General features: G+C 37.9%; 2 protein-coding genes across 3 annotated transcripts; both read right to left on the bottom strand.

The window, feature by feature from the left end:
- Positions 1-1036: 1036 nt before the first annotated feature.
- On the bottom strand, positions 1037-7609 carry LOC116717702 (zinc finger protein 2). The gene is made up of 2 exons (XM_032559252.1): positions 7469-7609; positions 1037-3360 (listed from the first exon to the last, which is right to left on the bottom strand). Exon 2 carries the CDS (start codon positions 3226-3228, stop codon positions 1321-1323), a length of 1908 nt encoding a protein of 635 aa, XP_032415143.1. The 5' UTR covers positions 3229-3360; positions 7469-7609; the 3' UTR covers positions 1037-1320.
- A 469-nt stretch (positions 7610-8078) lies between these two features.
- On the bottom strand, positions 8079-25085 carry fpr1 (formyl peptide receptor 1). 2 transcript variants are annotated; one of them, XM_032558630.1, is made up of 3 exons: positions 25005-25064; positions 11397-11448; positions 8079-10062 (listed from the first exon to the last, which is right to left on the bottom strand). In XM_032558630.1, exon 3 carries the CDS (start codon positions 10046-10048, stop codon positions 8969-8971), a length of 1080 nt encoding a protein of 359 aa, XP_032414521.1. In that variant the 5' UTR covers positions 10049-10062; positions 11397-11448; positions 25005-25064; the 3' UTR covers positions 8079-8968. The 2 variants fall into 2 exon arrangements, with proteins under 2 accessions (XP_032414521.1, XP_032414520.1); XM_032558629.1 differs by lacking the exons at positions 8079-10062; positions 11397-11448 and adding an exon at positions 16655-21843 and having other exon boundaries at positions 25005-25085.
- Positions 25086-25688: the final 603 nt, after the last annotated feature.

The following is a 25688-nucleotide window of genomic DNA, read 5'->3' as shown; positions in this document are numbered from 1 at the left end:
AAGACTAGACTTAGCTTTTACTCTCCTCCCCCTGATACATATCACAAAGGTGAAAGTATACAAAATAGCTCAAGTGCAGAAAAATCCAGTCATCACTGAATAAAATCTTTTTGATTTAAGCTTGGCTGTATGAGGTGTAATACTCCCCCTAGCTGTACAAGACTGAACTTGATTAGGAACAACATACTAGATAGTTTGGTAGAGACAGAAACATACAGTAGATAAAGATCGAGACGGAAAGATACAAATTTTAAAAAGAAATCACGATCTTTAAAAAAAAAATGACCTGCTGATTTCAAATTTGTCCAACAAATTACATTGTGCTAAATAAAGCTGCTAAGTTTTTAACAGTTTGTTTGAAGTCTTTGCTACCTTTGTGTGTACGACGTTATATTTTGAATTCCTAAAAAGTAAACTAATTAAAACTATTTCCAACTAGACATCAAATGTTGACTACATAAACAGAAGCAAATTATTCTTATTAAAAACCTTGAGCATTTTTGATAAACTCATGGCAAAAAAATGCCTTCACCCAACCACTAAATTCTGAACATAAAAAGTTTGAGTTTATGGCACAAGTTCTTCAGTTTCCAATATGTGAAATTACTTTAGAACATGTTTTAAGAAAACTGCTACCAATAACTGCCAGTGCACTCTGCCATTTGTAAATGATGTACCATTATCCACTACGTGTAAAAACCCCGACCAAATTTTGACAAACATAAAAAAGGCTGCTTTAGCATTTTACATATAGGCTTCCAATAGCGTAATGCTATTCTACCTCTAGATCTGAACTGATCCCATGTGGGGTAAGCAGTGGCTTCCCTAGGAAGTAGTGGACTTTATGGTGAAGGAATTGAGAACTTAATTTACTAGCATCTAAATAAGAATGAGCAACCCAAACCAGAGTAGATGTGCCATGAATACCTTGATTGCATATGGAATGAAAGTGGTACACTAGAAACACATTTTGGTTTTAGTTTTAGTCTGTCACTACAGAAAATAGGGACTCAAAGCAAAACGTCAAGCACTAAAGCATGTTATCTTGATCATTTTAATGACAATCTAATGTTTGACAATGCTGTATTTTAAAAGGATGAATATACGCATACACTTAAAAATATTCCAATTCCATGATGTGAGTAAAACAATGAAAGAACTCTACTGTAATGTATATCACTAAAAAATACGAGAAGCCAGCTGACCTGCAATCCAAGTTGGAGGAAGAACACTAGCGAGTTAAAAATAGTCTGCCCAACTTCTCAATATCTATTTGAAACAACAGTATTTTGTACACTCCCCACCCATACCTTTTGTTTCTTATACAATAGCTTTTGCTTCCGAGTCATGAGAAGCCTGGTGCTCAAGAAATGTGTCCAAACATGAGAATGTCTGAGTGCACTCAGTGCATTCATAAAGAGCCTCAGAAGAACTGCCTTTCTCATTTTGTTTTTGGTCCATAGCATCCTCCTCTATGTCTTCTAGATTATCTTTTTTTAGCTCCTCGTGTACAGTGTTTCCTCTGCCAGAAGATTTCTGGCCATCATCTGGTTCTTCAGGGTCCAGGTGATCTTGAAGATGAACCTCAGGGGATGAATTCTTCTTAATATCAGCTAGACTCTTGAGAGACTTAGTGGGCTCTTTCTTGTGATAGCGCAAATGTCGTTGGTACACACACAAAAGTCCAAATTTCTTTCCACACTCCTGACATTTGTAGTTAACCCTGCCAGCTTTTCCAGTTTGCTCTGTGGAAGTCTGTTCATTGTCAGAAGATCCTTTGGTGTTGTCCTCGGGATTGTTAGCCTGTTTCTCATCATCAGCAGAATTAGATGAAGGCCCACTTTGTGAATTTGAGTGCAACAATTTTAAACCTTCAGTTTTGTGGTACATGATCACATGTCTTCTTAAATCACAGCGCTGTGGAAAATGTCTGCCACAAAATACACAAGTGTGCATTGTGCCTTTATGATATCTCATGTGTCGAGACAAACTACTAGAGTGATTGAAAACTCGGTGGCAATGCTTGCAAGGATGAAGTTTTCCATTTGGATTAGATCCTCTCCGGCTGGTATTTGGTGGCATAACTCGTTTTATGGGCTTTTGATATTCCTTATTCATCTCATCTATTTCCTCCTGAGTTTGATGTGTGACATGATGCTCCTTTAGAGTTGCTAAACTCTCAAAACGATCCCCGCATAGACCACATCTATACGGCGTGAATGTGGGTTGCTTATTCTTTTCAAGACTGCCATCTCTTGAGATTTTTCGTCCTCCGTTCCTCGTATCATTGGATGGACCATTGGCGTGGCAGTTTACAAGCTCCCCATCATCAGAATGCTTTGAATTCTCTTCAGTTTCAAAATCAGACTCCAACTCCACATCAAGCTCCTGTCCCTTGCAATGATACAACGAATGTATTTGGAGGTCTGACATCCAAAAGAAAATCAGCTTGCACTTGTTGCAGGGATATGCCTTTTCTGACTTTTTGTCTTCCTTACTGTCTGGTTTACCCAAAGCCTTGGGCATGGAGTGACTCTCTTTTTGATGAGCATTGAGCGCATCAATTTTAAGGAATCGTTTACCGCAGTGACCACAACATCTGGTTTTTTCATTGAAATGGTCTTGAAGGTGTTTCTTGAGGTTGCTTTTATCTTGAAAGATCTTGCAGCACAGAGTACACCGAAAGCCCCTTTCGGAATTCCCATATTGCTGGTGACGGTGCAGAGACTGTGTCGTACTAAAAGAACGATTACATATTTCACAACGACAACGGTTCTGCTGAAACACGTCCGAGCTCAAGCCTGGTGGCTTGGGTCTTAATGAGTCTTTGTTTGAGAAGGGCTGCGAGTTCTGAGTTGTAGTAGTTGGCTTAACAGGTGACGGCAAAGGTGATGAGAGTCTTTCGGGAGGAATAGGTGCGGAAGAAGAATTTGAAGAGCTTACAGAATTCAACTGAGGCAAGCCATTTACAACAATCAGTGTACCATTTTCTTGAAGCACATATTCCTGAGGAATATCAAATCCATTAGATGAGCCATCAAAGGAAAAAGACTCCAAAGGTCCATGATTAGACATGTGGGCCAATATACTGGCGTACTGACTAAACCCATCACCACATTCCGTGCAGATGAAAGCACTGGCTTCTCCTCCCAACTGCGCTGAAGCAACAGTATTCACAGGTGACTGTTTTTCCATGATAAAACGATTCTGTCCGTGTACTGATGGCATCACTTTTGAACCTGAATATGCTGCTAAATCTCTATACACCGATGGGCAAAGATGTCCTTGGCAATCAGTGAAGGTTCTTTGTCCAACAAAATGATGAGATGTCAGCTCCTCAAGTCTTTGACTTTGTAGCACCTGGAGAAATAAAACAAATGTATATGAAAACCATTGATATGATTTTGATAGTTTCACACATTGTTTAAATCTAAGTGAAGATAACTCCATTTAAAAAACAAAACCAAAACCATATGGCTGTACAGTATTGGCTAACACAAATCCCAGACTCTCAGTATAGATGACAGAAGCTGTGACGTGGAAGCATATAGCAAACCTTTTAGTAAAACAATTGAGAAACTACAAGGGTCAACGACAGCCACCCTTGACCTTCCACAAATCAACCACTCAAGATGACCTCACAATGATGCAATTCTTACACAAATATAAATTTTTGGTGTTACAGTCTGCAGACACCATAGCATTTATTTATTGAGAGGGTGAATAGTTTTGATCAGAGGCATTTCCAATTACTTGGGGGGCCATTGCTCTTCTAGCTGGCTGGATTTTCTTTTAAAATCTGGTGACAGCCAGTACGAGACTTGGCCTAATATCAGAAGAAGAGAAGGCAGTGAAGGAGGAGGATAAAGAAAAATAAAATTCTTATTTGTCCTCCCCCTGCTCTTCTTATTCTACACTTTTAATCAACACCACATCCCCCACTCTTCTACATTTCCTTTTAGGCTAAGTTTTGTGCTGGTCTTCACTGCATTTTTAGCTGAAAGTCAAATAAATCAGAAGAATTACCACTCTGAACTGACAAATATGTCCACTAAACACAGACAACGCAATTTTCCAGTGAGAATTCGTAAAGGTGGAGTGGGCGTGTTCTACTAATCACTGTGCTGCTTTCATAGGCCCTCAGACAGACGGAAATGCCCGTCAACAGGGCAATGCACTCTCTTAGGAAGTGAATTCGGTCCCGATCTATAAGTCGCGACCGAACTATGCCTGGTATGGTAGGTATTTCACTACCTACCATGCCATCTTTCACTACCTACCGTGCCACCTTGCTATGCGATCTATAAATGCAATCAATAAATGCAGTGTTGTGATTCCTTTGCCTGTTTTGTTTTCGCAGGAATGTGATGCCACACGTTTGAACCTGCAATAAATGCAATCAAATTGGCACAGAATAAGTTTCCCTTTTGACAAAACGGTTCCAACGAACAGCTACAAATAGAAAGTATTCAGAGCAGCTGGACTTCAACACCGCTTATTGTCTTAGTCTTTTCAGAAAAACAAAGATGACAAGAAGGTGTCCAAGTGCTGGCTTGAAAATGTTTTGTGAACTAGGCCAGCAGTGACAGAACTACCATCAGCTATAAAAGAGCCCAACATGTGCTGTCCTCTTCTTAACGCCCACTCACCTACCCAGTTTCATGGTTTCTTCCCTTGGGAGCTCTAGGTGCAACAGTGAGAGGTTACTTTTCACTACCTACCATGCCACCTTGCTATTTTTATAAATAACACAGAGATAGGGAAAGGACATATGTAGTCTGTGTCGAGTTAGTTGTTGCAGACCATGCAAGGCACTGTGGTGAATGTTTGCAAAGTGAAATAAACATGGTTTTGTTTAGCTTACTGCAATCTATATTGTCATCACATTATCCCACAATGATACTGTGTGCTACATGGTTTCCAATATTACGCAACCATAAGCAATGCTGGATTAACACTTGCAAGCTTCACTTTGATCGCTGAAGAATCGGATAAAAAAAATCTTTGATGGAGAAATGGTGGTTGATCACTCCAATAAACTCAACACCTTTTGAGTTAGAACTGGTTCTCTACTGCCCACTGGCACTACAACTATAACCAATGTTTTATCATTATCCTATTTTTCTGTATTGAGAACCTTAGCACCAGCATTACTTCCCATTCATTGTCAGACTGACTTCTCTAAAATGTTCTGACAGTTCTGCTCAGGAATGAAATTGCCCAGATTGGGACCAATCAAAGCTTCTGTTGTACAGGATGACCAGGGTTTCATGATATCAAGCTGAACACTTTGTGATAAAAAAAAGAAGCAATATATGTTTTCCTACATATATTGTAGCAATTAAACATCTGCTAGCTAAATATTAAATCAGCATGTAAAATGCAAGTTCATAACACTATGAATATGTGGACAGGTCGCCAGTTCACTAAAGGACAACACAGTGCACATACACACTCATACATTACTCAAATTAATTGAGACTAATTAATTACCCTAACAGTCACATTTTTTATATTGTGGGAAAACCCTAGAGTAGCCAGAAAAACCCATGCATGTACAGAGAGAACAAAAAGTCCATCCAGACAGACACCAGGTGGGAAAAATCAACCCAGAACTTTTTTGCAGAAAGCTAACAGAGCTAACAACTGTGCAGCCCAGCTGTTCAACCTTCAAGTGTTTTTTTTAATTGAAGACATATCAATTGAAGTAACAATATGTCAGAATCACAACACTAGAATTTGAAGCAATATAATGATGTGTGGTTTTGTTTCTGATACATGTATACACCACTGAGACCTGCATCAAAAATCCAAGTGTTTCAGCTGCTGGATATACCAAGTTATTGGCAACTTGGGACAAGCTGCTAGTAACTTTGCCCATAAATGTCAACTCAGCTGTGTGGCAAGCTTCCTTCCCATGTTGGAGGTGTAAAAGTGAACAAGAGACTTTAAAAATAAGTGTTAGTTGAAGGCCCAGACCAGGGTCTCCCCCAGAAAGTTTGTTTAGTCCAGTGGTATGGACACTATGGCAGTTTACTAGCAGTCCACCATGTTTTTGTGTTAAAAAATGCTAAAAGTTACAAAAATTTGGAGATGCACAAGTCTGCATCATAATTTGGAAATAATAGCATGTGAGACCAACAGGCAGGTGCAGGGACAGAGGACTGAGTTCAATGCGTCAACTATAGCTTAATCTGACTTTACTGTCAATGTTACTTGTAAAAAAATAATTATTTAAAATAAAACACTTAGACTGGTGGTGGGCCAAGTAAAACCTGGTGGCCCGCCAGGCTTATAATACACTGGGGGAAACCCTGCCAGACAGAGAAGAGTGGGAGCTTTTTATGAAAACAAACTGCACAATTCAAATTCATTAGCAAATTTACAAAAAAAAAAAAAAAAGCAACTGTCTATAACTTCTCTAAAATTCTAATGATTGAGAAAACTGCCTTCCAGTTTACCTGATAGCCTGCTATTTTAACAAAGTTTTACACATCCAAATCTTTATTGGAATAAAGTTGGGCGTTTAATTCTTGGAGCACTCTATCATTGTAAAACCATACTGAGTTAGGCAAGTGCATATTTCTAATTCTGCTCACAATTCTTCAAACCTTATCCAACTATTGCATACAGAATCTCTTGTTACGGTATGCTGTGTGTGTGTTTTTCTATCATCAGTCTACAGCAACGAAGAGAATTTGACATTGTAAATGATCATTCTAACTTGATGCTTTATATGTACACAAAGGAAGACCTGGTGAGCAGAATTTATGTGAGCATTTAAGTACTTGGGATGTATGACTAAACTATGTAATTATAATCTAGAGAATCAATGATGTGGCTAAACGTAATCTTTCCTAAACATTGCTTAATTCCTTTAAAAATAAAAGATCTCAAGGCAAACCAGATTTAAAATACATAACCTCGCACCTGGCAGATGCACAAATGCATGCAGGTTTCATTGTTTAGATTTCTAAACGTGACACACAGAAGGTGACGCATATACGATGTAAAAAAAAAAAAATTCCACTATTTTATAGCCAACAAAGCATAGACAGGATTTCCAAACAGTTATTAAAAGAGAAATCTTCTTGACATTAATGTTTTTACAGTAAAAGATTGGCGCTTTCGGCATTGCTGCAGCGATAATTAACAAGGACACATTGTGCACGGTAAAGCAATCAACGTTTACTTTATTTAAGCTGGACTTAACACACAGCACAAGACGACACAATTAGCAGGCGATAATCAGCGAATGAAAGTGTAAACCCAGAAAAGTTTACGTTGCTTTAAGCCTCCCATTGGAGTGATAACTCGTGAGCTTATTGTGATCGGAACGGCTAACTTTAGCTCCTGCTAGCTAACGCTACACCTGGAATGTGGAGACGGTCAGTGATTTTATTTATTAAGAGTTAGACAGTTAAGTTACTGAAACCTAATTCCAACTATCGGCTAAGTTATGACTTACCGTGAAATCTCGTACATCACGGAAAACGGTGACTAACAATATATAACACCCAGCTAAAAACCGATGTGCAACGATAGCCTGTTAGCAGAATCAGGCCTCGGTGGAGCTGCTCCTCCTTCTTCTTCTTCTGTTTCCATCTTCTCACAGTGTAACCGGTCATCAGAAGCATTACCGCCGCCTTGTGTTTCTTTGGGGGTTTAGACAAACAATCTACAGTATTTTTCGATATGCTTTTACGAAACGGTATCACTAAAACTTCACTTCTTCCGTACATATATTTTACAATTGAGATATTTATTTGTAAAATTTAAAGTTGTTCAGTTTGATGAATTTTTTTTCCCTTAGGAAATTTAATCTTGACTATTTGTCATTATTTAACTCACTTTGTTCTCATGTTTTACAGTCAGGGTCCTTATATTCAGGCTATCATAGCATTTAAAATTTTCAAATATATTTCTAAAATATGTGCAAACATGACCATGGAAATCCTTTTTTGACCATGATGAATCCATCATCTGATAGCACATCTTAGAAAGAAAATACACAGTTTCAAAGCTCAAAGTTTGAAACATCTGAAGCCAACAAGATGAAGTGTATGCCGTAAGCGTACTAAAATGATCACATTTAATGATTTTATTCAAGAGTTAGTACATGACAATATATTAAACATGCCATTGAAATTAAATACATCAGTTATTTTTACGGGATTAGCACATGTAAAGGTTGAACAGTCTCCTCTGAAATCAAAGAAAAATAGCAAGCAAAATCATGCAAACAAAACAGCCTCAATGACAATAATAAAATTGACAAAGTTAAGGACCAAAATCTTGCTATTTCTGACAAACAGCTTTACAATGGGGGAATTTTTCTACAATTTCCTTCATACTTAACTTTTACACCTAAAAATGAAGTGGCATCTTTAACCTTCAATTATCTGATGGAAAAATCTGAACATAGATGAGGCTTTTCCTATTAACAGTTTCAGAACCCTGGTGTTTTCAACATAACCTTCCAGTCATACACAATTTCTGAAAGATGCCAGTTATTACTGAGGAGTTACATCACACACGTCAGTAAATGCAAGATGTGTCCACACACAGTGTTTTTGTCACTTTAATAAGTCCATCATTCTTTCTTTCCTTCTTCCTTTCTTACAGGAATAAACTGACTCTCAAATATTGTACAAAAAACATTAAATTCAATTTCTTTGGCATTTACAATGAATATATGAAAATACAATGAATACATACATAAAAAATATTTATTTGATTTAATTAAGAGTTTAGTCTACTGAATATAGCATAATGCAAGTGCACATGTCCAACTTACAAAATATCAGTCATGAGAAATGTTTATTTGATTTCATCCTTCTCTGAAATAGTCATTTGTATACATCACCTAAATTCTTTTGATAATCAGAGCCAATTATAATGTAATAAAATAGGGATTTTGTAATAGGTGTCCAGTCCTTTCAGCTGTTTAGAAAATTCAGTGCTGTTTCTACAATTCAGCATTGTAGTCAAGTCTCTTGTTTTCACTGGTGGTGGTAGATTTTGTGTAAGTGTTGGTCTCATCTTCCTGAAATACAGTCTCCAACACCTTCAGGATGGATTTGCAGATTTTATCCCTGAAATCCTGGCCAATGAATATGTATAGCACCGGGTTCAGGCAGCTGTTAACATAGGCCAGACACGTGGCAAGTGGTAACCCGACCATGATGACATGGGCCAGTGTTTCGCTTTGGCTGTTTGGATCAAATCTTTTCAACTCAACTATCGTCATGATGTGAAAGGGAGCCCAGCATAGGAAAAACGTGATGATGATGGCAGAAATGACCCTAAAAGGACGGCCTGATCGTTTGGCCAATGTGGGGCTATTCCTGAGGCGGTGGATTATGATGGAATAACAGGAAAGCATAACACTGAAGGGGATGATGAAGCCCAGGAGAACACGAGTAATGGTCATAGATCGATGGCGAAAATGTTGCAATTGAATCACAGCTGGATTGCTATAATTATTGGAGAAAGCATAATTATTGTAGCAGATGGTAATGCTACCGTAGCTTTCAGTATCTCTAAAGACAAAGGACGGAAGGCTGAGAGATAAAGCGAATGCCCAAACACACAGACTCAGATAGGAAGCCTTCATCACGTTCCTATGACTCTGAGCCCAGACCGGCCACACTACAGACACCAACCTGTCCACACTGATCGCCACCAGGGTGTAGACGCTGGCGTACAAATTTAGAAAGTTTACTGTGCTGTTCAACTTGCACATTAACCTCCCAAACGGCCAATGGAAATTCAAAGCCTGGTATGTGATGCTCAGGGGTAGGAAGGCCGTAAAGAGGAAGTCAGCCACAGCCAGGTTGAGAAACCAAACTGTGTTAACAGTTTTTTTCATGCTGAAGCCGGCCACCCAGATAACCAGTCCGTTTCCAAACACCCCAAGCACAGAGGCCACGGCGAAAACACAGAGAGACAAGATGTGTAGAAAATTTCTGAGTTTTGCATCGTCGCCCGAGGAGGACATGGACTCCTCCGTGTTGTTGATTTGAAAGATGGACTCATTTGTATCCATGGCTGTCCTGATACCTGCAGGACAACATGAGGGCAGAATGAGCACTAATATATTACAAGATAGATTAGTTACTCTTAGCAATTCTCTTTTGTAATGTTTTAGGTGCAGAATCCTTAGTACTAGACCCTGGGTTTAACTAAAGTATTAAACCCGTATTAATAAATACTTATTATTATGAAGTATTTATTAATACTTAATAAAAGTATCAAGCTTTTAGAAATGCGCCAATCAGAGATTTGAGACTTACAGCCATATTGAAAAAAGATATGCATTCAGAAGAGGCCTTTTTGTTAAATTTAAAGTATTTTTTGAAAATAACCTTTGAGCAGGTATTGAACATACTTTTCAGTAAGAACCACATTTCTGTATGTTTTTAATGGTTTGATGTAATACTATAATGTTTTCATTACCTGTAAGCGGAAAATCATCATCATTAACATAAATAAAGGCTTTCAAATGTCCATGTGCCTTAGAGATGAAGTTCCTGAAATAAATGGGCTTTTCTTAATTTCTTAAATGGGTCTGTATTTCCAAAGTCTGGCTTTGGCTTTTATTTAATGATGTTAGCATTAAAATGCAAACATCAGTCAACATATGAGTTCCCTGGAGATTCTAGATCCCAATTCTAACTATGAGATCTAGAAATTATGTAATTATTTGGGGTTTTTTTTGGATGAAATGGAGTCCAAAAATTGCTTATGCATTTTCTTACCTCCTTGGCCAAACAGCAGCTCCTGCAAATACCAGGAGCTGCTGGTATTTGGAGATTGGTATTCTCCAAATACCAATCTGGCATTTGGATTGGTATACCAGATTGGTATACCAAGACTTGACTGTGTTTTTTTTTTTTTTTAATTTTATTGTGTTTAATCTTTTATCATTCCCATGTCATATTTTTTATGTGTTTTCTTTCAATGCATGTTTAGAGTTTGCAGTTATGCGAAGCACGGTGTTTTCACTCTAGCTGTTTTAAAACTCTTTATAAATAAATCTACAGGCAGAAATAAGTTCAATTTAAATCTTAACTTTTTTTGGTGTAGAACATAAAGCACACACTCATGTTCACGGGGAGAACATGAAAACTGCACAGAAAGACCCCAGCTATACGAGGAGATGGACAACCCCACCCTGCAGGTTAAAGTATAAATGTGATCTTAAAAAATAAGATCACATTTATTTTCTTATATCTCCTGAAAAAGCTCCTCTCCTATTAGCTCATTTTGGTTAATAGTGTTACTTTTTATTTTTTTAATTTGTCCTGTTGCCATGGAAATTAGGAATAAGGAAACTAATTTTACCTCAAAAAGGACACAAATCAGGTTTAAAATGTATTAATTAACCAACATACCTTTTTGAAAGCCTCTCTTGTCTGATCTTGTTTAGCCCGTAGTCAGGTTTGACTGATAAAACACAAACCAGGGAATGTTAGTTTATCTCTGGTTGACAATGCCTCCGCCCACATCAAGTCGGACCCAGAGGCCATGCAAAGTACGCATTTACATACTTTTTAGCCATCCTTCAGAAACATTATTAATAAAAGGTTGGAACGTTGAATATTTTGCTGTAATCTCATTAAAAGCTAATCTGAGTCTGGATACTGTTGTTAAACTAGGAAATAAGTTTGGGTTAATTGCTGGAGATGTCTTAAAGCTTAAGATTATAACACAAAGTAAGACAGAAAAAGAAGGATCTATTTTTATATACATGTAGCATTTCAAAGGAAGCAAAGGGACATCAATTTGTTAAAGGCATTCCTAAGATATTGACACCTTAATGCACATTAATTTCCAAAAAATATATTTCTTGATAGCAAACAACAATATTCCTAAACTGTCTGCCTCTGACTTGAAAAAATATGACTATTGTGCCTTTCTCTGACATTAGAAGCAGATTCTTGCTTGGTTTGTCACTTCTGTATTACATCTGTAACACAAGTTGCAGCATATTTTACATGTACAGTAATGTTCTTAAATTTGACCACTTCCTCTCAACATACACAACATAAACGAAGAATTGTGTCTTTTACCACAGACACAAATTGACCCAAGTTTGATCTTTGCAATAGGTTTGACCCTGTAAAAAACTTCACCATACTGAACTCTCAAAGCACAGAGTTCACAAACCCCACTTTGAAACCAGACCCTGAGCATATCAATCGCCGGAGTTTTCACTCTAGCTGTGAAAACCCCCACAAAGATAAACAGTCTGGCCATTGCTTTTCTAAGATATTATTTTCCAAGAAAAATCTCACAGAAAAAGACATTTCTAAGAACTTTAGATGAGATCGCTGTGCTTCAGCAATCTGAACGTATGGTTAGCAGTGATGACTGTGCTCTAAAACAGGAGATAACATTTCACCCCTGTAACAGTTCGTCTCTTACAGGTGGATGAACTTTACCGCAATCTTCTTTGCAGAATTGTTTCAATTATGCCACATTGGAAGGTTTTCTTGAAGGGCCATGCAAAGATATCCCAAGTAAATTTAAGTCTGAACTGGTGTGCTTTGGATAATTTTCCTGCTGCCTAACTAAATGTTTAGGTTCATTGACCAGTGGGCTGTTGCCAGCAGTTATACATTTTTGTCAGGATTTTTTAGTTGAGAACTAATTGATAATTCCATAAGTTATGAACAAGTAGTCCTGATTCTGAAGCCACAAAACTTGACCCCTCTTTTGCGTGGAGTACCTCCTGGTTCCATATTGGGCCTTTTACGTTTTTTCTCTACATATTACTGTTGGGATCTATCATAAAATAAATCATCACAATGTTAAATTCATTGCTATGCAGACGACCAACAAGGCCAGGATGCAGTAATCTGCTTTTTCTCCTTAACTGCATCTCTGCAATCAAACAGTGGTTCAGTCAGAACTCTCTGTTTATTAATGACTAAAATACAGAGAGGATCCTATCTGGTGGTAAAGCTCTTAGTGGTCTGGAAAATTCTATCAGTGATCACGTGAAAAACCTTGACAAAGCTTTACAATTTGACAAACAAATTGCATCTGTTGTCCAATCTGGATTTCGTCATGTACACCTTCTAACGAAGGCTTAAACTTTCTTTAATCATTGTGACTTGGAGAAAGCTGTTCATGCATGTATCACTTTAAAGGCATGACCTGATGCTGTTATCAGTTGTATCAATTTTGTGGAATTGCAACACACTTCTTATCGGTGTAAGTCAGTCATCTCTGAAATGCCTCCAGCCCGTGCAGAATGCAGCAGTTCGTCTTTTAGCGAACACTTTTAGATGAGACGACATCAGGCCCGTCTTATCCTCCCTACTTTGGCTTCCCACTTTTATTATTTGTTTTATAGCCCTCAATAGAATTTATCCTCCTTACTTAGAGTTGCTGAGTAAGGAGTGACTCACTCCTTACTCAGCAACTACAAATGCAAAACATCAGTTTTGCGTTTGGAGTTCGGGATGTCGGAAAAGATGGAAGATGGAGAGGAGGTGGAGGAAGACACAGTCCTCAGGCTTTGAGATCAGATAATCAGTTCCTTCTTAGAGTTTCCCATACTAAATGCAAACATTGGGGTGATTATGCTTTCTGGGTAGTAGCGTCGCAATTTTAAAATCAGCTCCCTTAGATCTATAAGCAAACTTAGTTCTTTTAAATCAAAAGACTTTTATTCCAACAGGCTTTTACTACTTAAATGTGTGGTGACACTTCTGGTTTTATTTTGTTTGTTTGTTTGTTCAGTTGTTGCTTTGTTGTTTATGTTCTTTTGACTCTGTAAAGCACGTGATTGATTGATTGTTTGAGTTATCTAAAGAACAATTACTTTTTCCACAAAAGGCCAGGTTGATTTGGGCATCTTTTTTCTCTTGAAAAAAATTATTATTATAATTTTTTTGTATTTACTCACTCAGGTTATTACTGGCTAATTAAATTTGTTTGCTCATCTTAAGTATTTGAGAGTGATAAGAAAGCAAAGACAGAAGAAATTCCCAGAGTGGGGAAAGCTTTTTACACAACACTGAATCTCTGTAATTATTCAAAGTGTAACTACAACAAGTACATGGAAAAATATGTTTTGCTTACATGTTAAAAATAGATGTAGATGTGAGATGCATACAAACTGCCAATGGCGTGAGATGATTCAAAGCTGTTCTCGCCCAACAGATGGGCGAAAACAAAAATCAAATAAAACAGGAAGGAAACCTTAAAGTGATGCCATGATATTACACAGTGTTACATTACCCAATCCTGATTGAAAAATTTGTTCAGTGTTGTGGTAAGGTTTAAAAGAAACAAGAAGGGAGAAGTAGCCAGATAACATTCTGTGCTACATTATTGCTTTTATATTAACTTGACTCATTTACGAAATATTAAAATCATTTGAGGTTTTTGAATGGTATTTGTATGCTTCCAGTCCATTTTCATCAGTAACATCAGTTCAACTTATTTACACAGAACCAAATCACAACAAAGATTATATCAAAGCATTCTTCATGACAACCAGGTAAGATTCTCTAGCAATAATACAGAACCCAAAAAAGCAATCCAATCTGACTGATTCCATCACAAACCAATCATAAGCATAGATTAAGTTCTATATACAGTCCAGTTCAATCCAAAATTATGACATGAAACAATGACATTGAGTTAATTATTCAACAGCAAACACCACCGCAGATTTTAGTATTTTTTACCCCTCCAGGGGGTCTTTTTGTGGGCTCTAGTGTCCCTTATACGACAGTAGGCTGACAGGAAACTGGGAAGGAGAGGGGGGAAGACATGCGGCAAATATCGTCAGGTCCGGGAGTCGAACCCGCGACGGCCGCGTCGAGGACTCAAGGCCTGCAAATATGGGTCGCGCTAACCACTATGCCACCACGGCACGCCCGCCACAGCAGATTTTGTCATTACTCTTCTCAGTCTGCACACTTTGAAGTATTGTTTTATCCTTACCAAAGTCCTGTAATTGCTCTAAATGGTGACCAATGAACTTTTAAGTGAGACAGCGAATGCTCAGAAGCAGGCTGTGTTCTTGGTATAATCAAAAGAGAAAATCTGGACAACTCTCACCTACTTCTAAACTCAGACTGCTGAACTTATTTTTCATCACCTGATAATTCATGGTGTGTCATGACACACCGGGCATTTTAAAAAAAGAGGACATAACAGTGTAAAATATGTAAAGAATACATGCTTTAGGTAAAGGGAAGAAAGAATCTACCTTATCTCATTCCTCTGCACCTTGGGAATACCCTAAGAAAAGGGCTCAAATCCTACTGGTCATATGAATTCTGACAGTACCTTTTCTTTTCCCCACTTATCTTAGAGCCATGATGTGGAAGCACAGGAAGAAATGATGAGGAATCTGAAACGAGAAATCTTTGCTAAAAATATGGTAGTTTAGATACTGAAGATGAAAACAGATTCAAGGAGGAAGTGAATAATAATTAAGGCCTGGTGGTGAAACAGTTGCAGAAGTATAATGTAACATGGAAGCCGAATTTTCTTAGGCAGTTGTTGAAGTTTCTATTCTCTATCCGATAAAACGGTTCTCAAAAATAGGATGAATAATAACAAGGATTTTGGATACATATTTAGACTTGCCACCTTGCTGACACAGAAAGTAAACAACACAAGAGAAAACCTTTTTGATTTATTTATGCCTTCAAGATCAAGCAGAAACCTCCATGGAGTCGGACGTTCTCAAATCAGTGGCCGATAAAGAAACAAAGGTGTTGAAATCAAGTCAAGCACTGTCAAATAAAAATATTCAGTTTAACAAAAGATCAAGTGAACATAGCTGAATTCTCATCAACTTGTTGTATGTGCTGATCTTAAACAAGTTTTGTGAACGTTTGGATAAAAAAAAGCTTTATAAGTTAATCTATTTAAGTTGAGTCCTTGCTAAAAAGGACTCAAAGTATTTGAAAGTGGTGAAGATTTTGGATTGTAAAGGGTTAACGCTCAAGCAAACCTGCAAACCAAAGAAAAAGTTTTGAACATCTGTACAACTGATTTCAGTGTTTGAAAAATAATATACGCTCTGATGACACTATGTTTGTTTAAGGGCTAGCACTACGTGCTTTTCAAGCACATCAGAGATTTTAACAATGCTCTGTAAAAAAAAAATATAGCTTGGGATACTGCTTTATAATTTAACTTTGCTTTTTTTTTTTTCTCCACAACGTCTTGATGGTATTTGAACTGAGAATAAAGTTCCAATCCCTACGGGTCATGACTGACAGATCTATTTTTTTTGCTGGGGTGACAGCTCTATGCTTTCTTAGAATTTCCCCAATCTCATCAAATGTCCTGTCGCTTTATCAGTTTGGTTGCTTGTGGTATCATGTTTTCTCTTACAATGGCACGTCAGATAGGGTTTACCAGGTAATGACTTGTTTTTTCAGCTCCTTGACGTCAGGTGGTGGTTGTCACAAACATAAAATGTCTTAATCCTATAAAAAAGTCCAATCACCCATAAGCAATGACATGTACTTTAAAAACTTCTACTACTTCAAAACTGAAGCTGCACCAACCGGAATAAACAGCTAACTGAGTCTGGTTGACCATCTGATCTTTAAACTTTAATTAAAATCTATAAAAGTAAAGCATCAGAAACAAAAACTTTAACAGCACAAAAAAGCCCATATGTAGCACACTTTATTGGCAGTGATGCTGTTTGATTTCATTAATGTGGTAGGAGTGCTGGTTGACCTTTAAGCTTTTATTATTATCTTTGAAGTGATAGAGGTGCAAGCAGCAGAAACCAGCACAAACATTTGACAGCAATTTTTTTGGGTTAATTTTGAGGAAGTTAGGAAATATAATAATGACACCATCTCAATCACAACGCCTTTCACAACTGTTTTGTGTATGTTCATATTTTTGTTTTCATACAAACAGTTTATTTACACATTTATATCCAACTTTCAAAGGCACATTGAAATTTTAAAAGATACATCAATACTCTGATGTAAAAAAACAAACAAACAACAACAACAACAACAAAAAAAAACATGATAATTAGCGCTTCTGTTTCCTTTTCTTACCCTGACTGTTTCATCATCCCCACCTGTCAAGCTATTGCATTATCTCCAGTATGTGATTGTGACAAAGTAGTTCCTGGATTGGTGCTGCAAGTATTTGGTTTCCCAAACAGTTTTCAAAAATAGCAAAGTCCTCCTCTCATATACAACCTTTTCTGCATTTCCATGTCAAATGGGGGTACTGAAAGATATTGTGGACTTTATCAGTCACTTCATAAAATTATGCGTTCAATGAAAGTTCACACAGTTCTGTGTTTTTATTTCATTTTTTGCTCTGATACAGTCTCCACTGCCTATTCTAACATTTTCTTCAAATAAAGGATTTCTTTCTACCATTTCTTACGTCTTTTTTGGGGAAAAAAAGTAAATTTGGCTTCTACTAATTACACCATGAAAATATATGTCTTAAAATTAAGTGTTTTCATAACAGCCCTTCTCTGCCGAATAGTTTGAGGCCCATCATATTGGATAGAAATGATCTGTGACCATCAGAATTGCAGGTTCTAAATTGTATTTAAACCTGGACTTTGACTGAAGCATGAAAATTTAGATTAGAGGTATCAAATTTTTTGTGAACTTTTTAGAAAAAAGGGGGATTTCCAAACAGTGTTGCTCCAAACAAAGGGGTGGCAACTAGAGGGGTTGCTCTAATGCCTCTTAAAATAAAGGCATACAGTTTCTTAAATTGTTTGACTTGATTGCTGCTTTTCTCCAGAAAACATTCTTGTGGTTGAACAACAATTGGATATGTTGTACAACTGGATATAGTACCACTCTATATTCTAAAGTGCTTGGTTTATTTAGCCAGGTTTAATGTCTGCTTTTGTGTAAAAGTCTGTGAATGTTTGTGGTTCTATTTACTATTGATTTAAAGTGAAAGCAAAATGACTGTTTAATAACAAAAAAAATACATTGTATTGTACCTAAAATGTTCTTCCTTCTCAAGAAAATTTTTATTTTTCCGCAAAAATCTTGAAATTTAAAAAACATAAAATTAACAAAGTATCTATTTACATTAAACACCTGGGCTCACAAGACAAATTTGGATAATTGTTGAACTGTGGTGAGGGGCCACACAAAATTATTCCAATGACTGTTCGCGGTTTGTGGTCTGCACCCACTGATCTTGTAGCTCCAGTTGTTTGTTAAGTTTCATTTTCATGGTCATTGGTCATCCTGTTTTGCAACCTCCAGAAGGTGATTTTTTTTCTTGTTTTGTCCTGCAATTAACTCCTCCCATCTTCTAATCAACTCAGACCAGCTTCCTTGCCAGTCTCTGTTAAGAAAAAATTATGCTACCACTACTTTTGTGGTGGGTTTTATGAGTTTAAAGTAATTTGCAGAATTAGTTTTTTCCCTACTCATTTGCACCAAAGTAGATTCGTTTCAGTCCCAGCTAACATAAGCCCCTTCTTCCAAATGTGTACTGTGTCCCCTACCTGGCTTGTGACAAACAGGTCTTCTGATTTCTTTCTTTCAATAATGATTTTCTTTTTGCCACTCTTCCATGAACATCATAGTGAGTACATGACTTATCACTGTCCTGTCAAAACATTGCATCTTTCCATCTCATTAAGCTAAGAGTTAATGTGAGTTACTTGTTTACCCATCTGTTAGCTGCCTTGGGTGGATAACCATCTCTTAGTAGGTTACCAGTTGTGTCTTTCTTTTTCTATGTTTGGATGATAAATTGAACAGTGTTCTGTAAAATATATGTAACTTGGGATGTAATTTTATGACTTAACCCTGCTTTTTTCTCCACAACATATGTCTTCATGACACTGTTTATTCTCCAACAAACCTCTGAGGCCTTCATAGAACAGTTGCACTTTGATTAGATTATGCACAGGCAGTCTATATTTACTAAATATGATACAACAGAGAGCAGCTGGTTGCTTCTGTTTTTTGTTTAAGGGTAGCAATGATGCTTTCAAACAGAAATATCCTTGGACATGTTTTACTGTTTTCCCTGTAAATGTGTTCTCTCCTACTCCAGCTTCCCCCCACAGTTAAAACCATGACTATTAGGTTGTTGTTAACTTGTGCATGGTTGCTCTGTGATGAACTGTCAAAATGTCCAGGGTGTATCGCACCTCTTGCCTAATGCCTGCTGGAGATAGGCACCGAGTCCCCTGGTACTCTGCACAGACAAGAGGATCTAGACAATGGAAGGACTGGCTATAAAATCGCATTAAAATTCCCTAAATGCTGATTTTATTAGTATTTGATTGACTGACTTATTGCTCAGTTATCTTAGATTCCACTTCTATAAAAAATGTCCCAACACTGACGTTGTCTTGTTTACCTCACCAGGAGAAGCTATAATAGTTTTTAGCTGACTTTCAGAAAAGAAGATAAAATATAAGCCATTTAAACATTGAAAATTCATACAATAATATTTGTTTATTGTAAAAATAAACAACACATTCTAAGAAGAAAGAATAATATAGAAGAAACTGAACTAGGAAACAATTTTTTAGACTTGCAGTTTGTAATGTCACACATTCAAAAATTAACTAGCAATGTCTTGTTAGCCTACATCTATACCAGTTATAACATTGAAATTGGGTTTTTTTCTTTTATTTATGATGGACAAAATGTCAACGATTGCTGCTTTTAATGTTTGAGTGAGAATAGACTCCTTCGATGACTTGCTGATATAAAAAAATACAATAAATCAGCACCCTCTAGTGGCGTTTAAAAGCATTGAAGTTTGAAGCTGCCTCATGATAAATTGTGTTTTTAGTTACAACTCAAAAATAACTGTTTTTCCACTTGATGAATCGCCATCACTCATATCAGTCTACTGGTACAACTAAAACAAGTGCTGAAAAAGGTCTAAAAGTGACAATGTTGAAATACAAATCAAACTTGATGTTTAACATATTACATACCGTAACATAATCATATTCACATAATCATCAATATAGGGAAAAAAGGGCACATTTTCTAAGTTGAATAAAATCCAAAGGATCTTTATGCCTTTTCCAGCTCCTCCACCTTCAGTTAGTAGTTTATAGTCTTCAGGATAAAATGCATAGAAATTGGGGCAAAGATAATTATAGCAGCTGGAATTTTGAGCATCATTTATCAACGTCATATTTCTTTCAAGCTTCATAGAAAAGGCAATGAAGTATTTATTGAAGCATGCAGCAGACAGCAATCAGTGCCTAAGAAGGTATTATGACAGGTGACCAATATGAATGACAGCAGCTGTCAGATGAAACTTTTTGTTGCTGACCTAAGTTGTGATAAAGACGCAGTGAAACTGCACACTCTGTTCTAGTTCACAGGTGATGTAAACCCACAGGTGACCACTGTGGACAGTATCATGTGTCAAGTTCAAAGTTTCTGGTTTCCAAGTTAAAAAAGTAGAGGAAGCTGGTATAAGAACTTGCTGCAACCCAGTTTCTCTTTGACTTGGCAAAAGGTTGCATTATTTGGCCAATATATTTGGAATTCATGCTTTGTAGCTCAAAACCAAAACTAAACAGTGATTGTAGATTATATTTTGAGGCAAAGCTAAGCATTCAAAGCAAAGTAGAATACATGGTTAGTAGATAAAAATGATTTTATATTTACAGTAGCATTTACATTGTACAGCTATAGTGTCCATGACAGTCTCACACCTCGGCATCAGAGAGTGATTTGTCTTTGCTTCGAATGGTGACCATTGAGTTTGTGTAGGTGTAAGAGCGGGACACCTCCTCCTGGAAGGCATTCTCCAGGACCTTCAGGATGGATTTGCGAACTTTATCCTTAAAGTCCTGGCCCATGAACACATACAGCAGCGGGTTCAGGCAGCTGTTGAGAAAGGCCAGGCTTGTGGCGATCGGGACTCCGATTACGATGATGTGGAGCAACATCTCATTTGAGTGATTTCCCATGTTGCTTACCATCTCCAACAAACCCATGACGTGAAAGGGAGCCCAGCAAAGGAAAAACGTGACAATAATGGCGGCAATTATCTTGAAAGAGCGGCTGGACTGGTTGGCCAGTGTGCGGTTTCGTCTAAGGCGGTGGATTATGACGGCATAGCAGGAGACGATGATGCTGAAGGGAATGACGAAGCCCAGGAGGAAGCGGGTGATGACCATGGCCTTGTGGCGGAAAAGTTGCAGCTCAAGGACAGATTGATTTTCATTGTCCTCAGACATAGCAAAATTGTTGAAGCAGTTGATGATGTTCTCATTCTCGTATGATGGCCCGGTATCCCTGAAGACAAAGTACGGAGCGCTGAGGATCAAAGCCAATGCCCAAACGCACAGACTGATGCATGAAGCCTTACGCAAATTCCTGTGATTCTGCGCCCAGACAGGCCAGACAACGGACACGCATCTGTCCACACTGATCACCACCAGAATGTAGACACTGGCAAACATGTTCAGGAAGCTGATGGTAGTGTTCAGCTTGCACATAAACTTGCCAAATGGCCAGTGGAAGCCCATAGCTGTATATGTCACACTGAGTGGTAAGAAGGCTGTGAAGAGGAAGTCAGCAATGGCCAAGTTGAGGAACCAAATCGTGTTGACCGTTTTTTTCATCTTGAAGCCAGTCACCCAGATAACCACTCCATTCCCGAGCACGCCCAAGACAAAAGCCAGCGAGTAGACGATGAGGGACATTATGGTGAGGGACTGCCTCAGCTCAGAGTGCTCATCTTTGTTGTTGTGATCGTGATCATCCCTGTAGTAGTCGTCGTCTTCTTCATACAAGGAGTCATTGTTGATTAGATTGGTGAAATTGATGTAATAGTAAGAAGCTTGCTCCATCATTGTTAAAGAACCTGCAAGAAATTACAAAACATTAAGTTTTAGTTTTCGAAGGGAAATTTAAAAAAATTATTAAAAACATCTAGTTGTTGTCATATACATTCAGATTCTAGGCATTTTTTTTATCTTACCAAAAATGTTTTGCCTGACTAAAGGTAAATTACTCTACATTTTTTAAATCTTGCATTTGGATGAGTTGAAAGAACTTCTTATTCAAATAACTTTACCTTGAGTTCACTAAGATACTTTTGCAAGGTGTGAGACAGGTTTTGTTTTTGGTTAGGGATATCATCTGGTAGTACTCAAACAAAGTGATTGTTAAATTTTATTTAATAAGTTATCTTAAGTTTCTTTAAATTAACCCAATTACATTTTACAATCTCAAAAAGCAGCTGTGTCAATGATTAAACTCATATAGACAACATTAAGAAGGTTTTTTTTTTAAATTTCTTTTAAATTTTGAAGAAAGAAAGAAGGCAAAAAAGAAACCTGCAATCCTGACGACACTGATTGTCTGCTGTGTGGTTAAAGCTGCACTTGTTGGTGTTCTTTAGAGGTTTTGGACCTGGACATCTTGATGTCAAACAGTACTTAGAGCAAGCTCCGGTGACTTTAGGGAAAAATTACCAGTTGACATAAGTGATGGCATGGGCGTTGGTCAGATTTCTAAGGAGCCTCTGAGTCACTACTGGGACACAAGGACATCCTGATGAAAAGTGAGCTACTGGACAAATCATGGTGTAAAAAGTATTTGCCCCCTTAATAATTTCTTCTGTTTGTGTGTTATTTTATAATAGCCACACCCCAGTCAGATTACTCTCAAACCTGTTGAATACAAAAAATCCCTTAAACAAGACCTGTCTGACAAAATAAACACATCATGTCACAGTTCAAAAAAGCTTTCACAACAGATGACAAACTAAATCATTTGACTCCACCATCTTGGAAAGGGTCTCTGCTAGGCTTCGGTACTCCAGAGAAACAAAGTGAGAGTCATTATCCTTAAATGGAAAAAACACGGAAATGTGGTGAACCTATCCAGGACTGAAAGCCATGCCAAAATTATTCCAAGAGCACACTGAAGACTTGTCCAAGACGTCAGAAAAGAACCAAAAACAGCTGAAACATGACAGACCTCACTCGGCTGTGTTACGGTCGGTGCTCAACAACATTAGCAATTAAAACGGCATCCAAACAAAGGCTCAGCCCACATTTGCTGAAAAACATCTTTATAATCTCAAGGGCTTTGGGAAAATATTATGTGGAGTACTGAGAGAAATGTTGAACTTTTTGGACAGCATGTCATGTTATGCATGTGACATAAAACTATCAGTCAAACTAAGTTGATGTGCGATGGAAGGTGGTCATACACAAGAACTTTGCAATGAGAGCAACTCTGAATAAATAGTGGGCCAAAATTCCTCGCAAAGATGAAAAACCCTAATCACCTGATGGTAGCTGCTGCCACCAACCAATGTTGGTGAAACCAGTTATTAAGTTGCGCCAACATTGAAATGACTTTTGGAGCTATTGTCATTGTGGATTAGCATTTTGTCGTCTGTAGATATGTGATCAATTCAGGTTATCAGGAAAATAAACAAACACAACCCTCAAAAACAGTTACATCTTGAAATGTAACTACACCAGAAAGCCTGATGGAAGAGGTTATATTATAGACTGGTAAAAACCAGCCAAATACCCCCAGGACACGCTGGGGGGACTATGGATCTTGACTGGCCTTGGAACGCCTTGCGGTTCCCCCAAAGCAGCTGCCCCAGTGGCTGAGGAGAGGGCAGTCTGGGCCTCCTTACTTAGGCTGCTGCCCCGCGACCCGACTCCAGATAAACAGAAGAAGATGGATGGATGGATGAATGGATGGAAAAACCAGCCCCTTGTTCTATGCTTTGCTTCGTACAGAGGGTCTGGGGTCTTAGCTATTGAGAAACAATTGCTTCCTGAAAGCGTAGACTGTGTTAAAGTTTTAAATTTTACCCCGCAGTCACCAACCTTTGTCCATGGTGTATGTAATGCACCAGTTCAATGCTGTGAAGCTTACTGGAAATTACCGTGCTCTATAAACAACCATTGTCCATTGCAAAGAGAGAAATGCCGAACTGAACAAGCGGCTGTTAATGTTAATTCAATATCTGGCAGCGTGGCCAACATAGACTGAACGGCTTCGTTCACTTCCTCCGCTGCCATTGCTAAAACTACAGGCGGGCTCAGACTACAGTTCTAAAACAGAGCAGAAAATTTACGTTTTGGTTCACAACTTCTCACTCTGTGTGCTGATTGGCCCGGTAGAAATTCTACGGGAGGAATCCAAGTAAGTGGGAGAAAGACCAGACTGTGGTGCGAAGCGAGATTTGAATCAAGCAGGATTGTACAGGAAGCCAATGGCCAGGCTACCTATATTATAGTTACAAGCAAATTTTTACCCACTTCTAATGTTAACAACGGTAATGTTTTGAACACGGTATTGAAAAGATTAGCCAGCTTAAATCCTGTGGAGGTCATTTGAATAAAGTAAAAGCTGCAGCAGCAGAGTAAACAACCTTTAAGTTAATTTGCTTAGAATACTATGTACTTATGTTCGCCTAACTTTGTTCACATAACCCCTCACTTACATAGCTTTATAGTGTATGAACCATTCTGACTGTGCTTTTGGGAGCTTGTTGACTCTGTAACCAAATAAACATATCTAGATATACAAACATTCTCCAAAAAAAAAATAAAAAAATCCCCCCGCAACAGGGGTAAATTAAAAGGTTTGCAACCTCTGAGTAAGCGTACATAAAGCAAAGCATCAATTTCTACGCTACGTGAAAATGTGAGATCAAAGCGTAAGTAAAAGTGGAACCGAGTTTGATGAGCAGAAGCTTTTTGTTCTCCGTCGAAACCACACCAAAACCATCGCAGCACAGCCATAAAACTCATCTCACAAAGTGCGGCTTAATTAACATTCTCAGGTTATTTTTTTTCCGCAATTAACTGAAAGCTTTTAAAGCTGCATAACAGCAAAACCCAGATTCACTCAAGAAGCGTTGTTTTTCCCATACAAAAAAAAAAAAAAATTCATTTCACCCATTCAATCTCAATCTCACATTTTTAAATGGATTTTAATTGATCTCCATATTTAATCTCTTGATAAAATGCCAGTTTTTAATCGTCCTACCTTGTCTCGTCCGGATGAGTCAAATGCGTTCAGCCTCACGGGCAGCTCTATCTGCTTTGGGGAAAATGTGGAGCTCAGATCCTTGACACCCCTAATTGTTTGACATCACAGCTGGGCGGGACGAGCTCGCAGCCTCCTCATCTGGCAAGCAGGGAACTGTTGCGCTACTTAGATGTAAATGCTTATGTTTTGGACAATATATTCCCACAGACGTCGGTGCAGTTTCTTTAAAAAAAAAATTTTTTTTTAGAAGCACAGAAGCCCAATACACGAATTCTTTTGTCATGTCTGATCACCCAACACATTGTCTATTTTCCCTTTCACTTCATTGAGTGTATATAACAGTCCTTGTTTTAATATCATTGTTACCCAAAATTTGTATTCAACCCCACGAAGGACAGCTGGGAACAATCAAGGGGAAGACAGACGGGGACTAATAAACACACATAGAAATCCTCACATTGAGAGGAATGTGAAGAAAAGCTAATTCAAGGATTTGCAGGTGATTCATGAAGTGTGGGCAGCAGCACACACTTCACTTTTTAAAAGTATTTTAAATACTTTTTAAAAGGCCACTGGCCACAAATTTCACACTCCTTATTTTAAGTATGACAATTTTAGTGCTGCGGTGGCGTAGGGGATAGCGCAACGCACGTTTGGAGGCCTTGAGTCCTCGTCGCGGGT

The sequence above is a fragment of the Xiphophorus hellerii genome, chromosome 3 (genome assembly GCF_003331165.1).
Source record: "Xiphophorus hellerii strain 12219 chromosome 3, Xiphophorus_hellerii-4.1, whole genome shotgun sequence".
Taxonomy (NCBI): domain Eukaryota; kingdom Metazoa; phylum Chordata; class Actinopteri; order Cyprinodontiformes; family Poeciliidae; genus Xiphophorus; species Xiphophorus hellerii.
This window is presented reverse-complemented; position numbering and strand designations above follow the sequence as displayed.